At 39.2% G+C, this 19,020-nt stretch overlaps 2 protein-coding genes across 3 annotated transcripts in view; both read left to right on the top strand.

The window, feature by feature from the left end:
• BRD1 (bromodomain containing 1) overlaps positions 1 to 19,020 on the top strand; it is a 373,526-nt gene that overhangs the window by 260,475 nt on the left and 94,031 nt on the right. The gene's annotated exons all lie outside the window — the stretch shown is intronic.
• Positions 409 to 16,160, top strand: ALG12 (ALG12 alpha-1,6-mannosyltransferase). Of its 2 annotated transcripts, XM_065743541.1 has the most exons (10): positions 409 to 428; positions 4,997 to 5,189; positions 5,345 to 5,477; positions 5,955 to 6,128; positions 7,521 to 7,715; positions 8,990 to 9,093; positions 9,558 to 9,781; positions 10,486 to 10,655; positions 10,830 to 10,905; positions 14,951 to 16,160. In XM_065743541.1, exons 2-10 carry the CDS (start codon positions 5,025 to 5,027, stop codon positions 15,180 to 15,182), a joined length of 1,473 nt encoding a protein of 490 aa, XP_065599613.1. In that variant the 5' UTR covers positions 409 to 428; positions 4,997 to 5,024; the 3' UTR covers positions 15,183 to 16,160. The 2 variants fall into 2 exon arrangements, with proteins under 2 accessions (XP_065599613.1, XP_065599614.1); XM_065743542.1 differs by lacking the exon at positions 10,830 to 10,905 and having other exon boundaries at positions 14,951 to 15,085.

Here is a 19,020-nt window from a genome sequence, read left to right on the forward strand (position 1 = left end):
CACGCAGCGCGGCCCCGCCCGGCCCCCGTAGCAACCACACAGACACCGGCCCGCGAGCCCCATTCAGATTTCCGCGTCAGCCCCACGCACGCTCCGACCGCCAGCGGCCATTGGTGGAGGCGGTGGGAGAGGGGGAACGTGGACCAATCAGCGCCCGCCACGCTCCGGGCCAATCGGAGCCCCCCGCGTGCACTGAGAGCCGGGCGGGGGGTGGGGCGGAGAGTGACTCCGGGCTCCGCCGCCATCACGAGTGTGGGCTTCGGGGTTGGCCACCATTTCTATTTGGCTTGCTACCGAGCGGCAAGCGGCGCGTCCTGCCCTTACCTAACATGGCCGGCGGGGTGGCGGTCACGTGAGCTCGGAGCTTTTTCTCCCCTCCCCCCTCCCGCCGGCGCCCTCTGCGGGGCGGCCACGTGGAGCGCCGCGGGGTGAGTGCGGGACGGGCGCGGCGCTGGGGGCAGAGGTGAAACGGAGATGCGCGGTGGCGGCTGCACGAGGGAAGGGATGGCAGGCGGAGGGGGCAAAGGGAAAGCGGGCGGGGAGCGGCCGCTGCACGGCTTCCCCGAGAGATCCCGCCCTTGCGGTCATCGGCCCTTCGCTGGTTAGCGAGCGGGGGCCAGGGCTGACTGCCGGGCGTGAGCGTTGTCGCTGCTACAGCCGCTGGGCACGATTTCTGTCGCGGAGTGCTGCCGTGGCATGTGGGTGGGGGGGGGGATGGGGATGAGCGGCTGTGGCCCCGTGGGTTGGGGTCACCCCGCTCCCCCCGCCCGGTCGGGCTCAGCACCTCGTCTGGAAGCGTCTCGTCTCGGCAGCGATCTTTATCCCGAAGCCCCTTTGTGGCAATCAGGGGGAAGCGCGTGGACGTCAGTAAGGGGATCAGTGCGTTCCTAAAAGCTGTCCCTATAACCTGGCGTGAAGTCGTTGTGATTTCTCATTTCCTTGCTTTAAGGGTAACTCCTAGGGCACCCGGAGGGGTACAGCGCGCAGGATGCGGTCGCGTACTTGATTCGTTTGGCACCGACCCTAACTTCGCGTTTCTGAAGCGCGGAGCTCGGTCGCTGCGGCGCTTTTGCACCTTTAGGTGACGCTGGGAGCGAGGAGGAGCGCCCGACCCGTGCCCGGCTGGCGGCGCTGCGCGGAGCGGCCGCCGGGGGGCGCTGTGCCCGCGCGGAGCGGAGGTCGTTGGTGCTTAAGGGCCGGTGGTCCCGCTCAGGGCGGGGGTGTGCGTGGCTCCTTTACAGCTGCTCCTGTCCCGGGCTTCGTGGCTCGAATTTCTATTCCCCGTTGCTTTCTTCCTTCTTTTTTCATAAGCTCCCAAACTAATGAGGAAATATATCTGAAATTAGCAGTTATCGTGTTCCTTCTTGTTCTTTTTTTTCCTGCTGAACGTGAGCCAAGCAGTGCGCCCAGGTGGTCAAGAAGTCCAATGGCATCTGGGCTTGTTTCAAAAGCAGTGCAGTGAGCAGGAGCAGGGAGGTGGTCGTCCTTCTGTACTCAGGACTGATGAGGCTGCACATTGAGTGCTGCGTTCAGTTTTGGGCTCCTTGCTGCAAGAAATATGTTGAAGCCCTGCAGTGTATCCAGAGAAGGGCATTGAAGCTGTGAAGGGTCTGGAGCACGAGTCTTACGGGGAGCAGCAGAGGGAACTGGGATTGTTAAGACTGGAGAAGAGGAGGCTCAGGGGAGACCTTATTGCTTTCATCCTGTTTGAAAGGAGGTTGTGATGAGCTGGGGGTTGACCTCCTGCTTAACAAGTGATATGACTTGGTCAGTGGCCTTAAGTTGCACCAGGGGAGGTTTAGGCTGGGTATTAGGAAAAAAAATCTTAAGCATAGTGAAGAATTGGAACAGGGAAGTGGTAGAGACACTGCCTTGGAGGCGTTCAGAAATGTGTAGATGTGGTACTTAAGGGTACAGTTTAGTGGGCATGCTGATGAGTTGATAATTGGACTACTTGATCTCAGTGGTCTTCTTCCAACCTGAATGAGTCTGTGATTCGGCATGCAGGTTGGCTGCAGAACTCTTAATGTATATATCCTGAAGAGTGTCTGAAAGACACAACTGAGCCAAATAGGGAAGATTAAAAAGTTCATTCTTCAAACTAGTAACGCTTCCACAAAAGAAGTATAAAGAAAAGAATAAGTTTTTTTTTTTTGAAAGAAGTGTTTCAGACTTTTGTTTCTTTAATGTGTACAAAATCAATTTACTTTCACCCTGTTAAATTCCAGGAGGGGATGAAGTCCCTATGTGTAAAATCTCTCCCTTTCTGTGGTTCAATTTCTTTGAGGGAGTAAATATTGTTATGTTGCATGTTCTGATAAAGATTATTCAAAAGCTTATAGACTATTGGTGATGAATAAGACTGACTGTATTTGCTTACTGTATTTCTCTTTCATTATTAAAAGGTAGGTTTTTCAATTAAAGCCTGTTTTTGGCATTTAAAAATAAAAACCTTAAGTTGCATATGTTTCTGCCTTTATATAGAAAGCTCATTTTAAACATCAAATTCAGTGCCTGCCTATCATGATAAATGCCACTTGAATTTTGAGGCTTGTCATCATAAATTTTCAACAGGGCAGGTTATCTTGAAACTTGACAAGATCACTAAATTTATTAAACTTTATCTCAGAAAACTAGGTGTTGACTTCATGCTTTGTTTTTAATCACCTACCTTGTTTCCCTTCAGGGAATTTCAGTGCGTATAATGCATGCAATTATCTTCAAAATCTGAGTGCCCTGGCAAAAGCTTCCTTGCTTCAGGCATATGCTAGGATTGGACTCTATGAAGCTGTAGAAATGAAGGAAAAAAGAAAGCTTTGTGATTAACAGTGTATGGGATGTGTAGCTTTAATCATACTCAGGTTTATGAAGTTGGAAGTTGATAAAACTTAGCACTTGAGTCTTTTTATAAGGATTCACTGAGTCCTGAAATAGCTGAGGTTTGTGAATGAGGAGAAACTCAGCTTGCTGCTGTAATACACGTTGTTCCGTGTCAAAGACAAGTTGTTCAAACATCTGTGCTGCTATATGACCTGATCCTTCAGTGTCTGTTTCTCTGTGGGTAAATTTGCCAGAAATGTGAGATGTCTTCTGTATTTAATGGAAGAATTCAGCAAGGGAGCTTTCTAGAGGCAATGGTTTGTACAAGATAAACTGCGCCACACAGATACTTAATTCCTGCCCAGCACTTCTTGAAGTGGTAGTCCAATACCTCATTTACTGTTGCTGTGGAAAAAGGATTATGTTGTGACAGAACTCATTTTTATCCATTTGTGTAAAAAAAAAAAAAAAAAATGTAGTACTAGGCATGGGTTAAAAACACTTTCCACTTCATGGGTTGTGTTTACTTGGGCTCTTTACATTGGAAAACAACAAGGCACAAATTTTCAAGACCTACCACATAACTCTTCCTTTGAGCCCCAGATCAGAGCTTTTGTGAGAGTCTGTAATAGTAATTATGCAAAATAGAGTATTTCTAGTACTATTTTCTGGCAATTTCTAATGTTACATGTAGGAATATATATATACACACTTACGTAGATGTGTGTATATATGAGGGCTCTGAACATATTGCTTCCTGTTTTATTATATTGGTCCATGACATCAGGGATGGATGTGTAGGGGCTGAACCTTTCCACCAACAGTGAGGTGGTGGGTGGTGAGTTTCAGCAGTGGTGATGGTGGATCACCTCTGCTGGTGCAGGTTTCTACAACTGTAGCATGTAGACTATTGTTTGCTGCTGTCAAAAATGTGTAGTTAATGGTGATGATGTGTTGAAAAAAGTTGTTTGATAGCTTAGAATTTGCTCTGCCAACTAGTGATGTTTTGTTCTGTGTATCTGTTGTAGTTTCCATGGAAATAAATAGGAAGCTTTATTTTTGGAGCAACCTGTGAATATAGTGCAGTATATAGATACATGCTATTTATAGGAACTGTATAATTTTTGTGATTAACTGATTTAGTTTGGAAATAATGTTTGTCATTATTATATCTGTCTATCTTTACTAGTAAGCAGGACATATTAATTGAGGAAAAGGTGATTCTTGGACCTAGTTGCTACGTGATCCTAATAAATCTGCCAGTTGTCTTACGTTTGTTTGGACAGATTTAGACAAAAACAAAGGAGAAAATATTTCCAACCAAAAACCCGATTATACCTAAAAAGTGCCATTTTCAAACTTAATTTAAGCTTCCCACTTTTCTAGGTTAAAAGACTAGAACTAGACTGACATGTTTCTGTTGGAAATGATAATGGAAAATAACTTAAGTTCATGATTTTAAAATACTGAAGATTAGCATTAAAATATGTATTTTTATTTCCTTGATATATTATGAAATACTTTGCAGATAATGCCATGGGTCAGCATAGTGTTGTGGAATGAAGTACTATGGACAGAAGGCCTTTCCTTCTATGAAGGAGTGTCATGCTCACAGTAATGGTGTGTGGGTGCCAAGGGGTTTCCTTTTTTGCTTGCCAAGACTGTACCTAGCCACTGGCAAGCTAGCAAACTCAAAAGTTCAAAGTACTCTGTTCTGAACAATTAATAATCTTCTAGCTTTCTCTCCCACGAGCTTCAGAGCCCCAGACAAAAGAGATAGTATGTTCTGAATCTCATGTGTAAATCCAGTATGAGATTAAAGGAGAATTAATTACAGAGCTGTCTCCCATAGAAGACAGACGTAATTGAGATGGTGCTCATGGCAGTGGTGATAGTATGGGGCACAAAGGGAAACATCTTAAGTAGGGTTAACCGAGGTTTTGTAGATTGAAAATAAAAGCCTTTGCACTTGCAGGAGATGGCACAAATCTTGACATTTAGTCTGAATGTGATTTTGGCTATCTATCTAATAACCTGTAGATTATTCAGGTTTTTTTCTTTGTTTAATATTGTAGTACCTTTTTCTGTATGAATTGGCCTCTCCAATCTCTCTATTTTAGTTTCTATACTTAGTGCCATATTATTAATGTGTTCTTTTAACTTCTGGTCTTGATAGGTGAATATACACGAATTTCAAACACAAGATGGCTCAGAAGAGGAGCTCAAGTGGGCGGTCGTTCCCATTACTGTTGTTGATTATTATTGTGGCCTTCATTCATCTAACTGTCTGTCCATTTACAAAAGTGGAAGAAAGTTTTAACCTACAGGCTATACATGATGTTGTGTACCACCAACTGGACTTGGATAAGGTAAGTTGAAAATAAGGTGTTCTTTTTTTTTTTGGATACTGTTAAAACTTGCTGCTGTTCCTTTCTGTGTGAGTAGGGTAAATGCAACAGTGATATAACTTATCCTGCTTCTCCTTTGTTTCTAATTTGCCTATCTTAAATTTTCCTTTTTGCAGTATGACCATCATGAATTTCCAGGAGTTGTCCCAAGAACATTTCTTGGACCAATTTTTATTGCTGCTCTTTCCAGCCCAGCTATATACATACTTTCCCTGTTAAAAATGTCCAAGTTTTACTCCCAGCTGATAGGTATGTAAACTTTGAATTCAGACTGATTTATTGTGCTGTGGTAACGTTTAGTGTTTGAATCAGTGGTTAAAATGTGATACTCCTTTTCCCTATTGAGGGATTTTACAAACTGTAGTTACTCAGAGCCAGTGTGGTAATTCCTTTTTTTTTTTTGTTTGTGTGTATGATTAACAACACACACAGTTTTTGCTAATAAATAGATAAAGTGTATTTGGAGATCACGTCCCAGTGTATGCTTCCATTTACACTTTGGAAAATACTATTTGACTTGAGCAGAGAATCACTGACCCCTGTGCAAAGGCATTAAGCAAGTTAAAGGTGAGTTAAAGCATACAAACCAATGTGGGAAGGATTTGGTTTTTTTCTTTAGAGTAGCTTGTATTATAAGCTCTTCAGTATATTCTTAGTAACTGCTTACATGTTCATCAGTGATCAGTCTGATACTGTTCTTATTTCCCACTTTTATTCTAATAATAGTCAGAGGAAGCCTGGGGCTCAGTGTGATTTACACGCTATGGAAGTTGCAAAAAGAAGTTAGAAAGCAGTTTGGAGCAACTACATCAACAGTCTTCTGTCTCATAACTGTGACTCAGTTTCACTTGATGTTTTATTGTACGCGAACCCTCCCTAATGTATTTGCACTTCCTTTTGGTAAGTATTTGTGTGTAGATGATCTTAAAATGTAAAAATTCTTCTCAAATGTATATATAATTAAATTATTATTTAGGCTGACTTTTTCTATATTTTTTTCTATATTTATACTTGGTTTTTTCTATGGTTTTTTTTACTTATTTTTTTCTATATTTATACTTGGTTATGCTGTGTGATAACAATATGAGAAAACTTCAGCAGTTTTGAGGGTTTTTTTCCAGAAGTGCATACAGTGACTGTTTAATATTCAGATTTTATATACAGTGAGTTGGTGTTTGTCAGAGGTTGTAGTGCACTTATCTAATCCATAGAACGTAGAGGAATTGGAAAGGCAGTAGGCATACTTTCTGTTTAACAAACAAAAAAGAAACACCACAAATCTGTGGGACTTGATCTACACAGGAAACAGCTTTCTCATAAGACTGATAACTCCCACAGCAGCCTCTCCACCATAGTTTTCTGAAATCATCTATAAATGCAACAGTTTGTACACTTAAAGAACTGGAATTAAAAATCAGTGTCAAAATCATACTCTACGCATACAGTTTTTCCCCAGAGATGATGAGAGGTAAACCTAACCACATGTGATAGATATTAGCATAGTCACTTAATGCTTCAGTGGAATTTGCTCAGTTATTAAAATCATGAGGTTGGTGTAAGAACTTTTATAGATCTGAAAAACAAAACAAAGAACTCAATCAGTGAACACTGTAGTAATAAACTTTCCCGATCGTTTCTGTAGGTACTAAAAATAGAAAATTTTTCCAGTGTTTGTACTCTTAGCATTTCACATGTAATCAGTTGGTATTGTTCTCTTGGATTTTGCTTAGGGTCAAGACCACTTTGTAATGTAGTCAGCGTTATCATGTGATTTGAACTCTGTAGTTTTATTGAGAACTTTGATGTAAACTGTATCTCCACAGCTAGCATTATAAATGGATCCATAGTTCCTTCTCCCTCAGCCATAGTCTAGTCTCTTTTTCATAGTTAAAATAAGATGTTGTTGTCATTAATACAAGATTTGCTAATCCAAGGAAAGAATCTTTTTAGTAGATGGTGGGAAACAATGATTATGAGTCTTACTTCAAAGGGCTGTTAGCACTCTTAAGTTTGAAGGGGATGGGGGGGTCAAAAACTGTCAAAAGCACTGTCCTGAAGAGCTGCCATGTGTTCCTTCTGTGATCTGCTTTTCCTAATTACTGAAGCATCATAGTGTGCTACATAATTTTACAAATTGCATTTTTATAACAGAAGAAGAATTTCTGTACCAAAACTCATAGGACGAGTGAGATGGGATGGGTTGGGAAATTTGAGTAACAGGATGCTTGTATTAATAAAAGCATTGCCTTGTAGAGAGCAAATAAATGAGACAGTATATTTTTATCTTTACAGTGCTGCTGGCATTGACGTTTTGGATTCAGCAAAAGCAGAGGCCGTTCATTTGGTTCTCTTCTTTGGCAATTATAGTCTTCAGATCAGAGCTTGCCATATTCTTAGGCCTCATGCTTCTAGTGACGTTTTTAACTAGAAGAATCTCCATTTTAAAGATACTTTCCCATGCTGTTCCAGCTGGATTTTTTTGGTTGGGTAAGTATTTGCTGGGGGGCGGGGAAGCCACATAATAAATTCATCAGAAATATGGAGATTTTCCTTTTTGGTTTTTTTTTTTCTGGTGTCATGGCCCTTAGGGCTTTGTTTTGTTTCATTCTGTTTACCAGTAATACTACAAACACATTTATTCCTTGAATATTTGTGTGTAAGGAAGTAAGCACAAAGCCACCTAAAGATACTATGACCTCTGCCTTTAGATGTCCTGTATGATGTCCTGGTCTTGAAAAATCTTACAGGCATAAGTTGTAGGCTGTAGGTCCAGGTTCATTATCAACTGCATTATCTATTGCCATGATGACAAACTGAACCCAAGGATAAAATGAAAATGTGACAGACAGGTAATGCTGAACAAGAGGATTGTGGCGGGTCACAGTTCTGCTTTGTAGATGCTTAAGGTTTAAGAAAATTCTCCTTACTGTCTGTTTACTCCATTAATATGAACAGCTATGATTATCCATGTTAGGATATATCCTAACATATAGGATATGTTATCCATGAGAAGCTGTTTCTACCTATCCATGGGCAGCTCATGCACATGCATGTAAATGCTCTAAGCTTTTCTGCCAGCCTGCCTGATAAAAATCCTGACCAATGATGAGCTCTGGTAGTATGCTCGATTTTCTGCAGTGTGGACAACAAACAGTAAAACATCACTGCACGTGCATTTGGAGGCACCTCATACTGAAAGAGTCCAGAGGTCCAACAGGAGTTTCCCTGGTACTCCCACTCCCAGACTTCATAAATACCAGAGCAATTCTTGGAGAGCTGAGTGGGGGAGATAGGACTGATGGATTTGCTGCTCTTTTAGTTTTCGTTTATTCCTTTATCATCCTTCTTCCCTCCCACCTAGTAAATAGTAACAAACTTCTTAGCAGCTTTACAATAAAAATCTAGTACTATTTCAAGTTAAAATGTATATTTCTTACCATTCATTGTACTCAGTGCTCTATTCTTTTTTTTTTTTTTTTTAAACAATTTATTTAAACCATTGTATTTCCAGCCTGGGGTTGGAGTTAAGCAAATCCCCAATTAGATTCTTAGGTGACATGTCATTTTCCATTAGGAAGTACCTCCCCCTCCTGCATTTCCCTTGCATTATAGACAGATTCTGCCTTTTCTGTTGTTTTGGGTCAGGCTTACAGTGCATATTCAAGTTCATGTTGCTGTCATCAGTAAATGTGCAGTGTGGATGTACTTGCTTGATTTATCTTAGTTTTTAATTCATCCAGATGTGTATTTAATTCTTTCAGGACTAACAGTGGCTGTGGACTCTCTGTTTTGGAGGCAACTTGTGTGGCCTGAAGGGAAAGTACTGTGGTATAACACAGTTTTGAACAAAAGTTCCAACTGGGGAGTATCCTTTGAAACATCCAGGGAAGGAGAGCTGTAACACTGTTAGCTAAAGTGAAGACCTATTCCTGAGACTCAGTTTAAGTGTTATGTTGACTAAATAAATAAATATTAATGAAAAGTAGAACTTATGTGAATTGTATAAGACAATGTCTGTACCTTAGATCTTCCCTTAAAATTAAACTTTCTCCTCCTGATTTTTTTTCTATGTGGTGTCCAAGTATAAATCTAGGTTCCTTTCCTGTGTTTTTTCTCATTAACACTACTTGATGTACCTTTATTAGATGATTTGAAAGCGGATTGGCAACTGCTTTTGTTTCTCAAAGGAGTAAAGCTGAAAACCAAATCCCTGGAATAATCTGATATGGAAAAAAATCTACTGCATATTTGCAAATTTTGTATGCTACTGTAAAGAATAATGTCTTGTTAATAGTAAAACAGTCCTTAACTCTCCTTTCCACTTCGAAGACATCCCCCTTCTTGTGGTATTTCTATTCAGCTCTGCCTCGTGCTTTGGGATGCAGCATTGTATTTGTACCTTTAGGTGCATCAGAAAAGAGAACTCGGCTGTTGCTTTTGCCAGCACTGGGCTTTATTTTCTTGTATTCATTTCTTCCACATAAAGAGCTACGTTTTATCATATACACTTTCCCTGTCTTCAACATAGTAGCTGCTAAAGTGTGCTCACGAATGTAAGTTTGAAATTACTTTTTTCATTTTATTCTGAAAATGTAAAGAGAAGGAAAACTTATTACTGTTCTTATACACTTCTTTCTCTCTTGGAATTGTGATTCTAAAATCTAGAGAAGCTCTAGAAAGAATGTATCATTCTACCTATTGTACTAGTGAGGGAAATAGAGACAAAGGAAAGTGTGATAGGATTTGAAATGATTTGGCAAGTGTATGGCAGAGTAAAAAAAAAAAAAGAGCTCTGATTTAGAGTTCTGAATTGCAGTCATGCTATTGTAATTCAGCTTATCCACAAGAGAAAAAGGTACTAGTATGTTGGTAACATAAGTTTCCCTAGGAAATTGGTTAATGAGCAAGTGGAGCTCATGAAACTTGGCGTTTATATAAAATTATGAAGTATATTGAGTAAACAAATTTGAGTTCTCAATTTATCTGGAAAGTACATTCATAAGTACAAGTTAAGAGCACAGAAATACTTAGCTGTAATGATAGGCTTTAGTTTTCTTAATACAAATATTCACATTCAAATGTTTGTTGCTGGAATCTAGTCTTAAAGTAATAATACATTCCTTATATGATTGTAATAAAGCTTTCACTGTTCTGTATTATCTAACTTTGATTTTTTGTGAAAGATCAAAACAATCAATGACCATTATGAAACAGAAGTAAGTTTAGTCTTACTTTTTTTTCCCCCCCCTCTCAATAGCCTGAATAACTACCGAAAATCCTGGCTGTACAAACTTGGATCCTTTTTTGTTGTAACGCATCTTCTAGTTAATGCTGCTTATTCTGGAACTTCTCTGTATGTTTCACACTTCAATTATCCTGGAGGAGTAGCAATTCAGAAGTTGCATGAGTTGGTACCTTCAACGGCAGGTATGTGTGGTTGGTTTTGAGGTGGGTTCAGCTAACTTAAATGGTAGTTTTTTTGTTAGTCAATACATGTAAAGAATGCTTCTTTGCACTGTTTATGTACATCTTTACAGCTACTATTCTGTTACCAAACTAATCAGTGATCTTACAGTGATCTTGAAACTTTTGTTTCTGTAGAGGTCTCTGTTCACATTGATGTAGCTGCAGCACAAACAGGAGTCTCTCGGTTTCTAGAAATCAACTCAGATTGGAGGTATGTTCACATTTAAAAAGAAATATATATATTTAATAAAATAAGCACCTGACTTTATTTTTATATATATATATATGCATGAATCTTCAGGGAATTTGGATATGTGCAGTCAATTTAGAAACAGAAATCTACAATTTTCTGTTCTGCTTAAATACTGTATCTTTAAATACCTAAGGAAAAAGAAAGAGTGCAAAAGTTATTTTTACTAAAGCTACAAGCTACTATTTACTAATATATTTAAAAGAGCAAAGTTTGCTATTTCACTGGGTTTTGTAAAACGTGGTTGCAGATGAATGTTTTTCTTGATAGAACATACATTATTTTTTATTGATAAATTATCTTTTAATATTTATGGGGGGAATCTCATTTTATCTGTTTTTAAGTGGTGTTGCAAAGTGAGGCTTATCTACTTACTAATATTCAAAATTTGTTTTTATGTGGAACATCCTTCAAATGGATTATATTAAAGCTTCTGTCACGTAGGCTATGGTTACATTCATTCTCTGTGACAGCAGTTGAGAGCTTTGTTACCGTGAGTGGAAGTGATACATGGTGTATTAAGAATCATAATATTAAACAAATAGTAGAAGATATTTGTGGCATATCATTGTTTGCTTTTCAGGATGTATACGAGAAAAGGGCATCTTTATGATTCAGAGCCTACCCTGACAACTGAAGTCAGGATTTCTAATTTAAAATTAATCTCAATGAAAAACCTTAATTATCCTTGCACAAACAGATTTTGGTTTTAGTTTGTCTGAACATAGAGTTGTTTTTCCCCGCTTGGGGTGTTCAGGATAAGATGAAGAAATGATATTAATTTATTGGCATTGTTTGAGGAGGGGGGGAGGTATTTTGGAGTAGAGAGAAAGAAGGGAATACTGTGCTCCCAGGGGGAGCTACAGGAATTGTCCATATTGCTATGCCTTATTTTCTTCTGTGCTCTTCTGTAGTATCATGATGGTACTGACAATTAAAGGCACAATTCCTGTCATATTTACCAATCCAATGTTTATTCATAACTTTTCCTTGCATCTTTTATCTAGAGAGGGTCTAGTGATTGAACACTCATGTTAGCTAAAATGTTCCAGTCTTTGTTTTTAGGCATATAAACATAGACGTAAACTACTCTTAAATATATTTTATAAACAAAACCTTCTAAATACAGTGCTTAACTTAATTGGGCTATTTTAGATGGAGTTTATTTGGAAGTTTCTTGTTGTTTGATTGAGGTTTTTGCTTGCAAGGCTGTAGTGCAGTGGGATTGGAAAGTGAATGAATAATATCCCTGCCACTGATGGATGGTTCATAGTGTTGCAGTGATAGGGTAGTTTGTCTCTATCGCTTTTATCTTTCCTCATCATAAAAAGGCCTCAAGGGAGGGCTGATTCATCATAAAGTTTCATGTAGGAAGGGCTACCATGTTGTGTGACAGCACAATAGTGCAAAGTTAGTGGCATCAGCTGCCCATTTTCTCTTTATTTAAGAATGGGACAGTTCCAGATGGGTGAAAACTAACCTACCATCTTCATAGACAGATTTATAAGTTCATAAGTTCATAAGTTCATAAGGTTGGAAAGGACCTATAAGATCATCTAGTCCAACCATCCTCCTATCACTATCTCTACCCAACTACTAAATTAAGTCCTTAAGCACCTCATCTAAACGCTTCTTGAACAGCGCTAGGGATGGTGCCTCAACCACCTCCCTAGGCAGGCCATTCCAGTGCCTGACCACTCTTTCAGAAAAGAAATGCTTCCTGAGGTCTAATCTAAATCTTCCCTGGCGCAACTTGTGGCCATTCCCTCTCGTCCTGTCATTACTTATCAGGGAGAAGAGGCCTACCCCCTCCTCACCACAACCCCCCTTCAGGAAGTGGTAGAGTGCTATAAGGTCTCCATCTTATGGATGGAGCAGCTGTGAGGACTGATGATTCTTAAGGATAACTACAATCTGTCTACAAATAAAAGTCTCTTAGAAGTTAACAGCTTTCAGTGGTGTGCTTAGATTAGATCTATGTGCCTCAAGAAAAATGCATGTAATCCATTTTTTCTTCAAAGAGTGACTGAAAGAAGCTTGGTGCAGATTCTTACACAAGACAGGTGTTACAGTCTTGTCTTCAATTAGCGTAGTCTCTTTGAACCAGGAATAAATATGCTGTGTAAGCTTCAAGTATTTAAAAATAATAAAATTCAGAAATGCTTGTAACCAGATGAAAGGCCTTATTATTTGCTGATGAGGAAAATGCAAAAATAGTAGTCGGTAAAGCTTTACAAAGTATATCATTCTTTCTGCCAGCTTTAACACATCTATCATACTAAATGGCATCAAAACTGATCTTCCTGAAAATAGCAGATGAGATCAGTGTGCTTTATTTATTTTTTTTTTTTAGAGAAAGCACTTGGTATGCAGGGTCCAGTTCTGCATTTTGTTAACAATCAACATAAATTCTTAAGTTCGCTGCAATGTACCTGTTGCTTCAAGTATCTTAAATGATGTGACTTCTCTGTAGATATATACGTTGTTTCCAGGGTTTTTTTCCCACAGTGAGTTCAGGGAGATGAGAAGCCAGAAAGCTACATGTAGTAAAAGATGCTTACAGTTGCATCCAAGAGTAGCTACAGGGTTGGGATTGCACAACTTCAGTGTTTGTGTCCACTTCTCTAACAGCCACAGACTTGAGTAAGTTAATTGTGAAATGTGTGGGAGGAATCAGGTGCCGAAGTTACAAAAGCTAGTGGAGAATAGCTTGCAGAAGAAGGTAACAGTGAAGAGCTGCACCACTTCTCACTTGGCTTGCAGATTTTTTAACACTTGTTATAGTTAGATACTTATAACTGTTCTGTCATAAGCAAACTAAAGGTAAGTAACCTTCCTCTTAACCTCTATCTTCTATACTGTTTCCCATCATTAGTAAGTAGGAGAATTTTTTTTTCTGGAACACAGAACAAATTGAAGCCAGGTCACCCCCTTTCAGAAATACAGGAAACAGTGTCTGTGGAATACTGTGGGCTGGTCTTAACTTATCCTTCCCCTTCTGAAATTGTTGGATTGAGGACTCAATTACGCTGCATGTCCAGTATGACCATCCTAACCCTCAGGGTACAAATTCCATCTTCTTCTCTTCAGAGAAGAACAAATAGCTATTGCAAAATATTAGTGTCTTCGTGAGACAGTGAGAGAGATACCTCAAAGTCTAGAATATCAACTTTGTGTCCCTCTGAGATATGTGAGGGATGAACTGAACTCAAGTGTTCAGTTCTGGACTCAGATCAGGCAGAAATTGCATCTAGATCTTTAATGTGTGTCAAATACTTAAGGCATTTGGTTTTGTTTTTTTTCCCTCTGCTGCTACGCTGAATATAAGCTTTCTTCAAGTGTCCACTTACAATTATTTATTAGGTACTTTTGAAATTAACTAGTTGCTTTTATGTATTTCAGTATTCTGTAATAATACACACATTATCTATATAACAGGTTTATAAAAGTTGACCAAAAATGCCCTGCCCAAACATGCAGTAGATCAGCAAACTGAACAAGTGCCAGGTTAACACTTCAATTTCCAGGCTGTTCTTCCTTTCCTGTGGTGTTCAGAGGAGCATTTTCCCTGATGTTTTCTGGGGCTCCAACTTTAATGTTTTTCTACCAGAAAAGAAAGTTTTCTGATGAAGTGCCTCATAAGGTTTTTTTTCCTTTAACTTCAAAATAAAAAGACAAGACTGTCATCCAAACGTGAATTTTGTAGACAAAACATAATCTTAAGTCATTTTCTATAGTCATAGGCTTTGTTGCTTTTCCACAGAACTGAAAGGACTGGATGAGAAATATTCTACAAGTCCTAATTTAGATCATAGTAACAGCACAAAGACTTGCATGGAATGACCAGCTCTGTAGCCTCTTCAAAAATAGTATTTTGTTCTCCAATTAATTTAAAAAAAAAAAGGCATATAAGCAAGAATGTTCTACATGCATGTTTTATCTTGGAAAGTATCTGCCTTCTGATATGTAAAGATGAATGTAACTAAACCTTCTGTGTTCTCTACAGGTATGACAAAAGAGAAGACATTAAACCAGGAGACCAGCTGATGTTTTCTTATACACACATACTGATGGAAACAAACCCTCTGCAAATATCACATTACAAGACAACCCACAGGCCACTGGCAAATATACCTGGAATCAGTAAGATTGGGTTGAACCTTACTGCACTACCTCCTTTTACTTTAAACTTAAAACCAAAATTAGTACTGTTGGAAAAACTTCCTCTGTCATCTTGACTGTGAATTTTAAGTAAGTCTTTTGATGTAGTTTTGCTGATGACTGAATAATCTATGACAACAGCAAATTATCATTCTGGCATTGCAGTTCAGCTTCTGTGAAAAGGTACAGAAAATCTTTGTATTGATCAGTATTTAGCTCCATCCTGTTTATTACATGATTATTATAATGCGTTCCTAGTCAGTATAAACTCAAATCTGAGTTAGGTATTATTAGATGTGTATGAGAGAGGCTGCCTTCAAGTTTAGTGCTACTAAGTGAAATGTTTACTTGGTTTGGGTAGCTGTTTCACAGTGCAGCACAAATATGCCCTAATTGCCCCATATAAGATGCGTAATGGACCAAGATTTTACTATGGCAATAATTTTATATGTAATCTGTGTGTGCAAAGATGTATTACTTGATATATTTGCAGGACTGTAACTCACTTAGTTGTCAGACTGCCTGTGTGAAACTTGAATGATGTTATCAGCATAGGAAAGCCATATTCATTGTAGCTTCATCACAATACATAATTGTGCCCTGTGGGCTACCATACTAATTAAAGCAAAGGGTTCACTTAAAAAGCATTTGGGCTTCCTGGCAAGCACTATTTTGTAACAGTGTTAAACAGTATGAAAGAATGGTTATCTTTATTTCAGTAGTTCATGAATGAGCAGTGCAACTTGGATTTCACAGAAAACAGTATTGAAAAAATGTTTCCCCCTCTTTTCCTGCAATGGATCTTAATTTGCAGTGCAAAAGTTTACCTACAAAAATGTGTACTTGAATACATTTGAAGATAGGTGCTGTTTTATTTCTATATTAAGTAGTCCCCTTGGAAAGAAATAATCTAAGTACTGTGTGTTAAAGTTCTGTAACGAAGAATAAAATAGCATGCTCTGTAATTTCTTCTCTATTAGATGCCTTTGTTAAGGATGTCTGCCTCCATTGCTGAATGGAAGAAATAAATGGGTAAATAGAGAGGAAAATTTTCAGTAGGGGACGGTGGTAATATGACAAGAATTCCACTAGTGAGTGTAAAGATTCATAATTGGTGAAATAAGCACGGGCAGAAAGCTGTTCCTTGCTGACTGAAAACTTGAGGAAAAAGATTTGTTTGTTGTTTTTTTTCCTAATATTAAAGCATTTCATTCAGAAACTGAAGCACGTGCAGGTAAACAGTTTTTAAGACCCGTGTTTTCTTTTTATCCTCTAGATCATGTATCAGAGGAACTGATCTGGTGGGGTGGAGCCTGTCCCATAGTGGGTGGCTGTTGTGTAGGCTTCCTCACACTGAGATCTGGCAGAGGCAACCTGCAGAACTCGTTAGTCCAGTCCTGGCTCCTCTTGAAATTGAAATCACTGAAGTACTATCTAATTGACTTGTCTTTGGAAGAAAACTCACCTTCCTCCAGAGCCTGTTTGAACATCAAATAATTCACATGATACAGAAGGAAGTATATGTGCAAATAGCTGAGAACTTGGGACACTATGAAGGAAAATTTTTGAGTAAGGATTAAGTCTTTATGTTAAGCTTGATACTCCATGTAACTCCCTCACAGTGTGAAGTGTAACTCAAGAGCCTGAAGTGAAGTGTATCCTGCCTAAGGTATAGGCAAGTATCTGGCAATGGTAGGAGTGTGTACTACTGCTCTCAGCCTTTTTGCTGATGGAAGTAGATGCTAGCAGCTCAAATTGGCCTGTTCATTTTTTCTTTCTCCCAGAAGACATAACAGTATTTCAGTTCTTCCTCCATGTATACAGAATTGCAGTTTCAGACACCCTAGGGTTTATTTAGATCAATTACATCTTGCTCTGCATCTGTGGTTCTTGAAAAGTGCTTAGTTTCCCATCTGAAACCAACTTGGGGTTGTAGATCACAACCTGTGTAGCACCAGCAGCTGTATCAATCTGTGGCAGTCAGTACGTGTAGCACCTCCTCAGTGTAGGCCAAGAGAGTTACTTTATCCCTCACCCTGAACAGGAAGGAATATCTGCCAAACTGGAGCACAGAGCCTAGCAGTTTTTTCCCAAAAGGCTGCTTCCAGCAAATGAGATGGAGTTTATATCTTTTGTTGTCTTTAGATCGGTGAAGAACTTCCACAAGAGATATAGAGCTCATTTTCTATTCTAATGTGCATGGATATTTGCATAGAAGAAAGTGAAGAAAGTTTTCTCACCAGGAATGGCCCAGAGTTGGCAGATGATCAGTGTCTTCCAGCACAAGATTTAGAACAGCCCACACGGTAATACTAAAAGTGGCTGTACACTGCAGGACTTGCTGACTGAAGGTATTTTCAGTAATGAAAGAAGCAGCAAATTCACAACATAACGGCTCAGCCTCTTCCATCAAGAAATAAAAAGATTAAGCAACAGTGTCCACCTTATGGGTTCTCTTTGTGTTAAAGCAGAGCTGGGGAAAAATACAGTTGTTTACCTTGTGTGTGCCCTCCATGCCTGCAGTGGGTTTCAAGAGAAGGTGGGGGAGAGGGCAGCTGGAGGGTGGTTGTCAGGGATCGGACAAAATACATTTCTGTGTTAACTGAGAAAAGTCAAAAGATGTATTGGGTTCTAACCAGCTTCATTCAGACCATGAGAATACAGCCTCAATGCACTGTAACTGTATGGTGGTTGAAACAGTTTGATCACTCCTTCTTCACACTCCATGCTCGTGTACGTTATATGTTCAGGTGAACAAGATGGAGATGCACTGTAGCTAACTGATCTAAGGACTATACCACTCTTCCTAAACCTCTCATTATTTCCATAATGTTAAGGAGCCTGATGAAAGCCAATAAACTTTTCAATGCTCATTTGCTGTATCTCAGTTTCAGTGCAAGTATGTCTGTGTGTTTCCCTTGAATCAGCACTTTTTCTAAGAGCCAGCTACATAGAAATCTACTCTTGCCTTCCCCACCTATGTTCATTCTGAATTTCCCCCCTTCACTTTCTATTTGCAAAAAAAGAGCAAAACCACAGACTGAGTTTATCACCAGTCTGTTTAGCTCCAGTGTTCCCAGTTAGCTGGTTACATAATTAGTCACAGCTATGTCTTACGTGAAATTTGCCGTTATCTGCTTCGTGAGTGACACAAAATTATGGTGATATTTGCAAAAAAATCCCATTTAAATGACATAGAATATCTCAGTGAAGGTTTTGGGTTTTTTTATTTAAATATATATGATTCCTGTACTTAAGTCTACAAACCATTTTATATGCAGCTCATATCAGCTCCTTAGGTGACCGTGAGCAATTACAGCTACTCTTGGTTGCTCCTTTACACCCTTTTTTAGAATAACAAGCACAGTCAATGTTTTTTATTTCAGTTGAAACTGTTGTTGATTCTGTACCAAGGCTTGAGTGCTGTCCAGTTAGGTCAAGTGTACGGTAAAAATACTTTCTGAAACTGTGGCCATGTTTTCCTTTAAAACTGACAATTTAAATCCAGAGAGTGAAAGAAGTAATGGGTTAATGTAGGGAGAAATAATTATTAATAATAAAATAGGGACTTGCTAGGCATAGATCCAGCCTTTGGGATCCAAGCTGGTACCTAAGTTGGGGACATCACTGTGGTTGCCATTTCTGGTTGGCGTGTTCATTTTATGAAACAAGGCAGTTTTGGGGTCAGCTCTGCAAGGGAACCAGGAAGATAAAGTCACTCTTGTTGCTAAGAATGAGGCAAAGCGTGAACATACTTGTGGGAAGACTAAGACTTGGTTTAAATGGTTTTTAAAAAGTTAATCTAATCTGTAATTAAAAAGTAATATTTGCTAATTACAGGTTTATTTTTTCCCAGTTTTGGAAATCCCTATGAAGGTTTGTTACTCTTCATTCTGTACAGCAATGAAAAAAAAA

This window comes from Cyrtonyx montezumae, unplaced genomic scaffold (assembly GCF_038088225.1).
Source record: "Cyrtonyx montezumae isolate F1298 unplaced genomic scaffold, pur_monq_1.0 scaffold_3, whole genome shotgun sequence".
Lineage (NCBI taxonomy): Eukaryota > Metazoa > Chordata > Aves > Galliformes > Odontophoridae > Cyrtonyx > Cyrtonyx montezumae.

Excerpts from the sequence above, each read along its gene's own strand:
- ALG12 (XM_065743541.1), top strand. The coding sequence starts at position 5,025 with ATGGCTCAGAAGAGGAGCTCAAGTGGGCGGTCGTTCCCATTACTGTTG. Across the intron at positions 7,716-8,989 it reads AGCTGGATTTTTTTGGTTGG|GACTAACAGTGGCTGTGGAC; the intron begins GTAAGTATTTGC and ends TAATTCTTTCAG. Across the intron at positions 9,782-10,485 it reads GCTAAAGTGTGCTCACGAAT|CCTGAATAACTACCGAAAAT; the intron begins GTAAGTTTGAAA and ends CCCTCTCAATAG.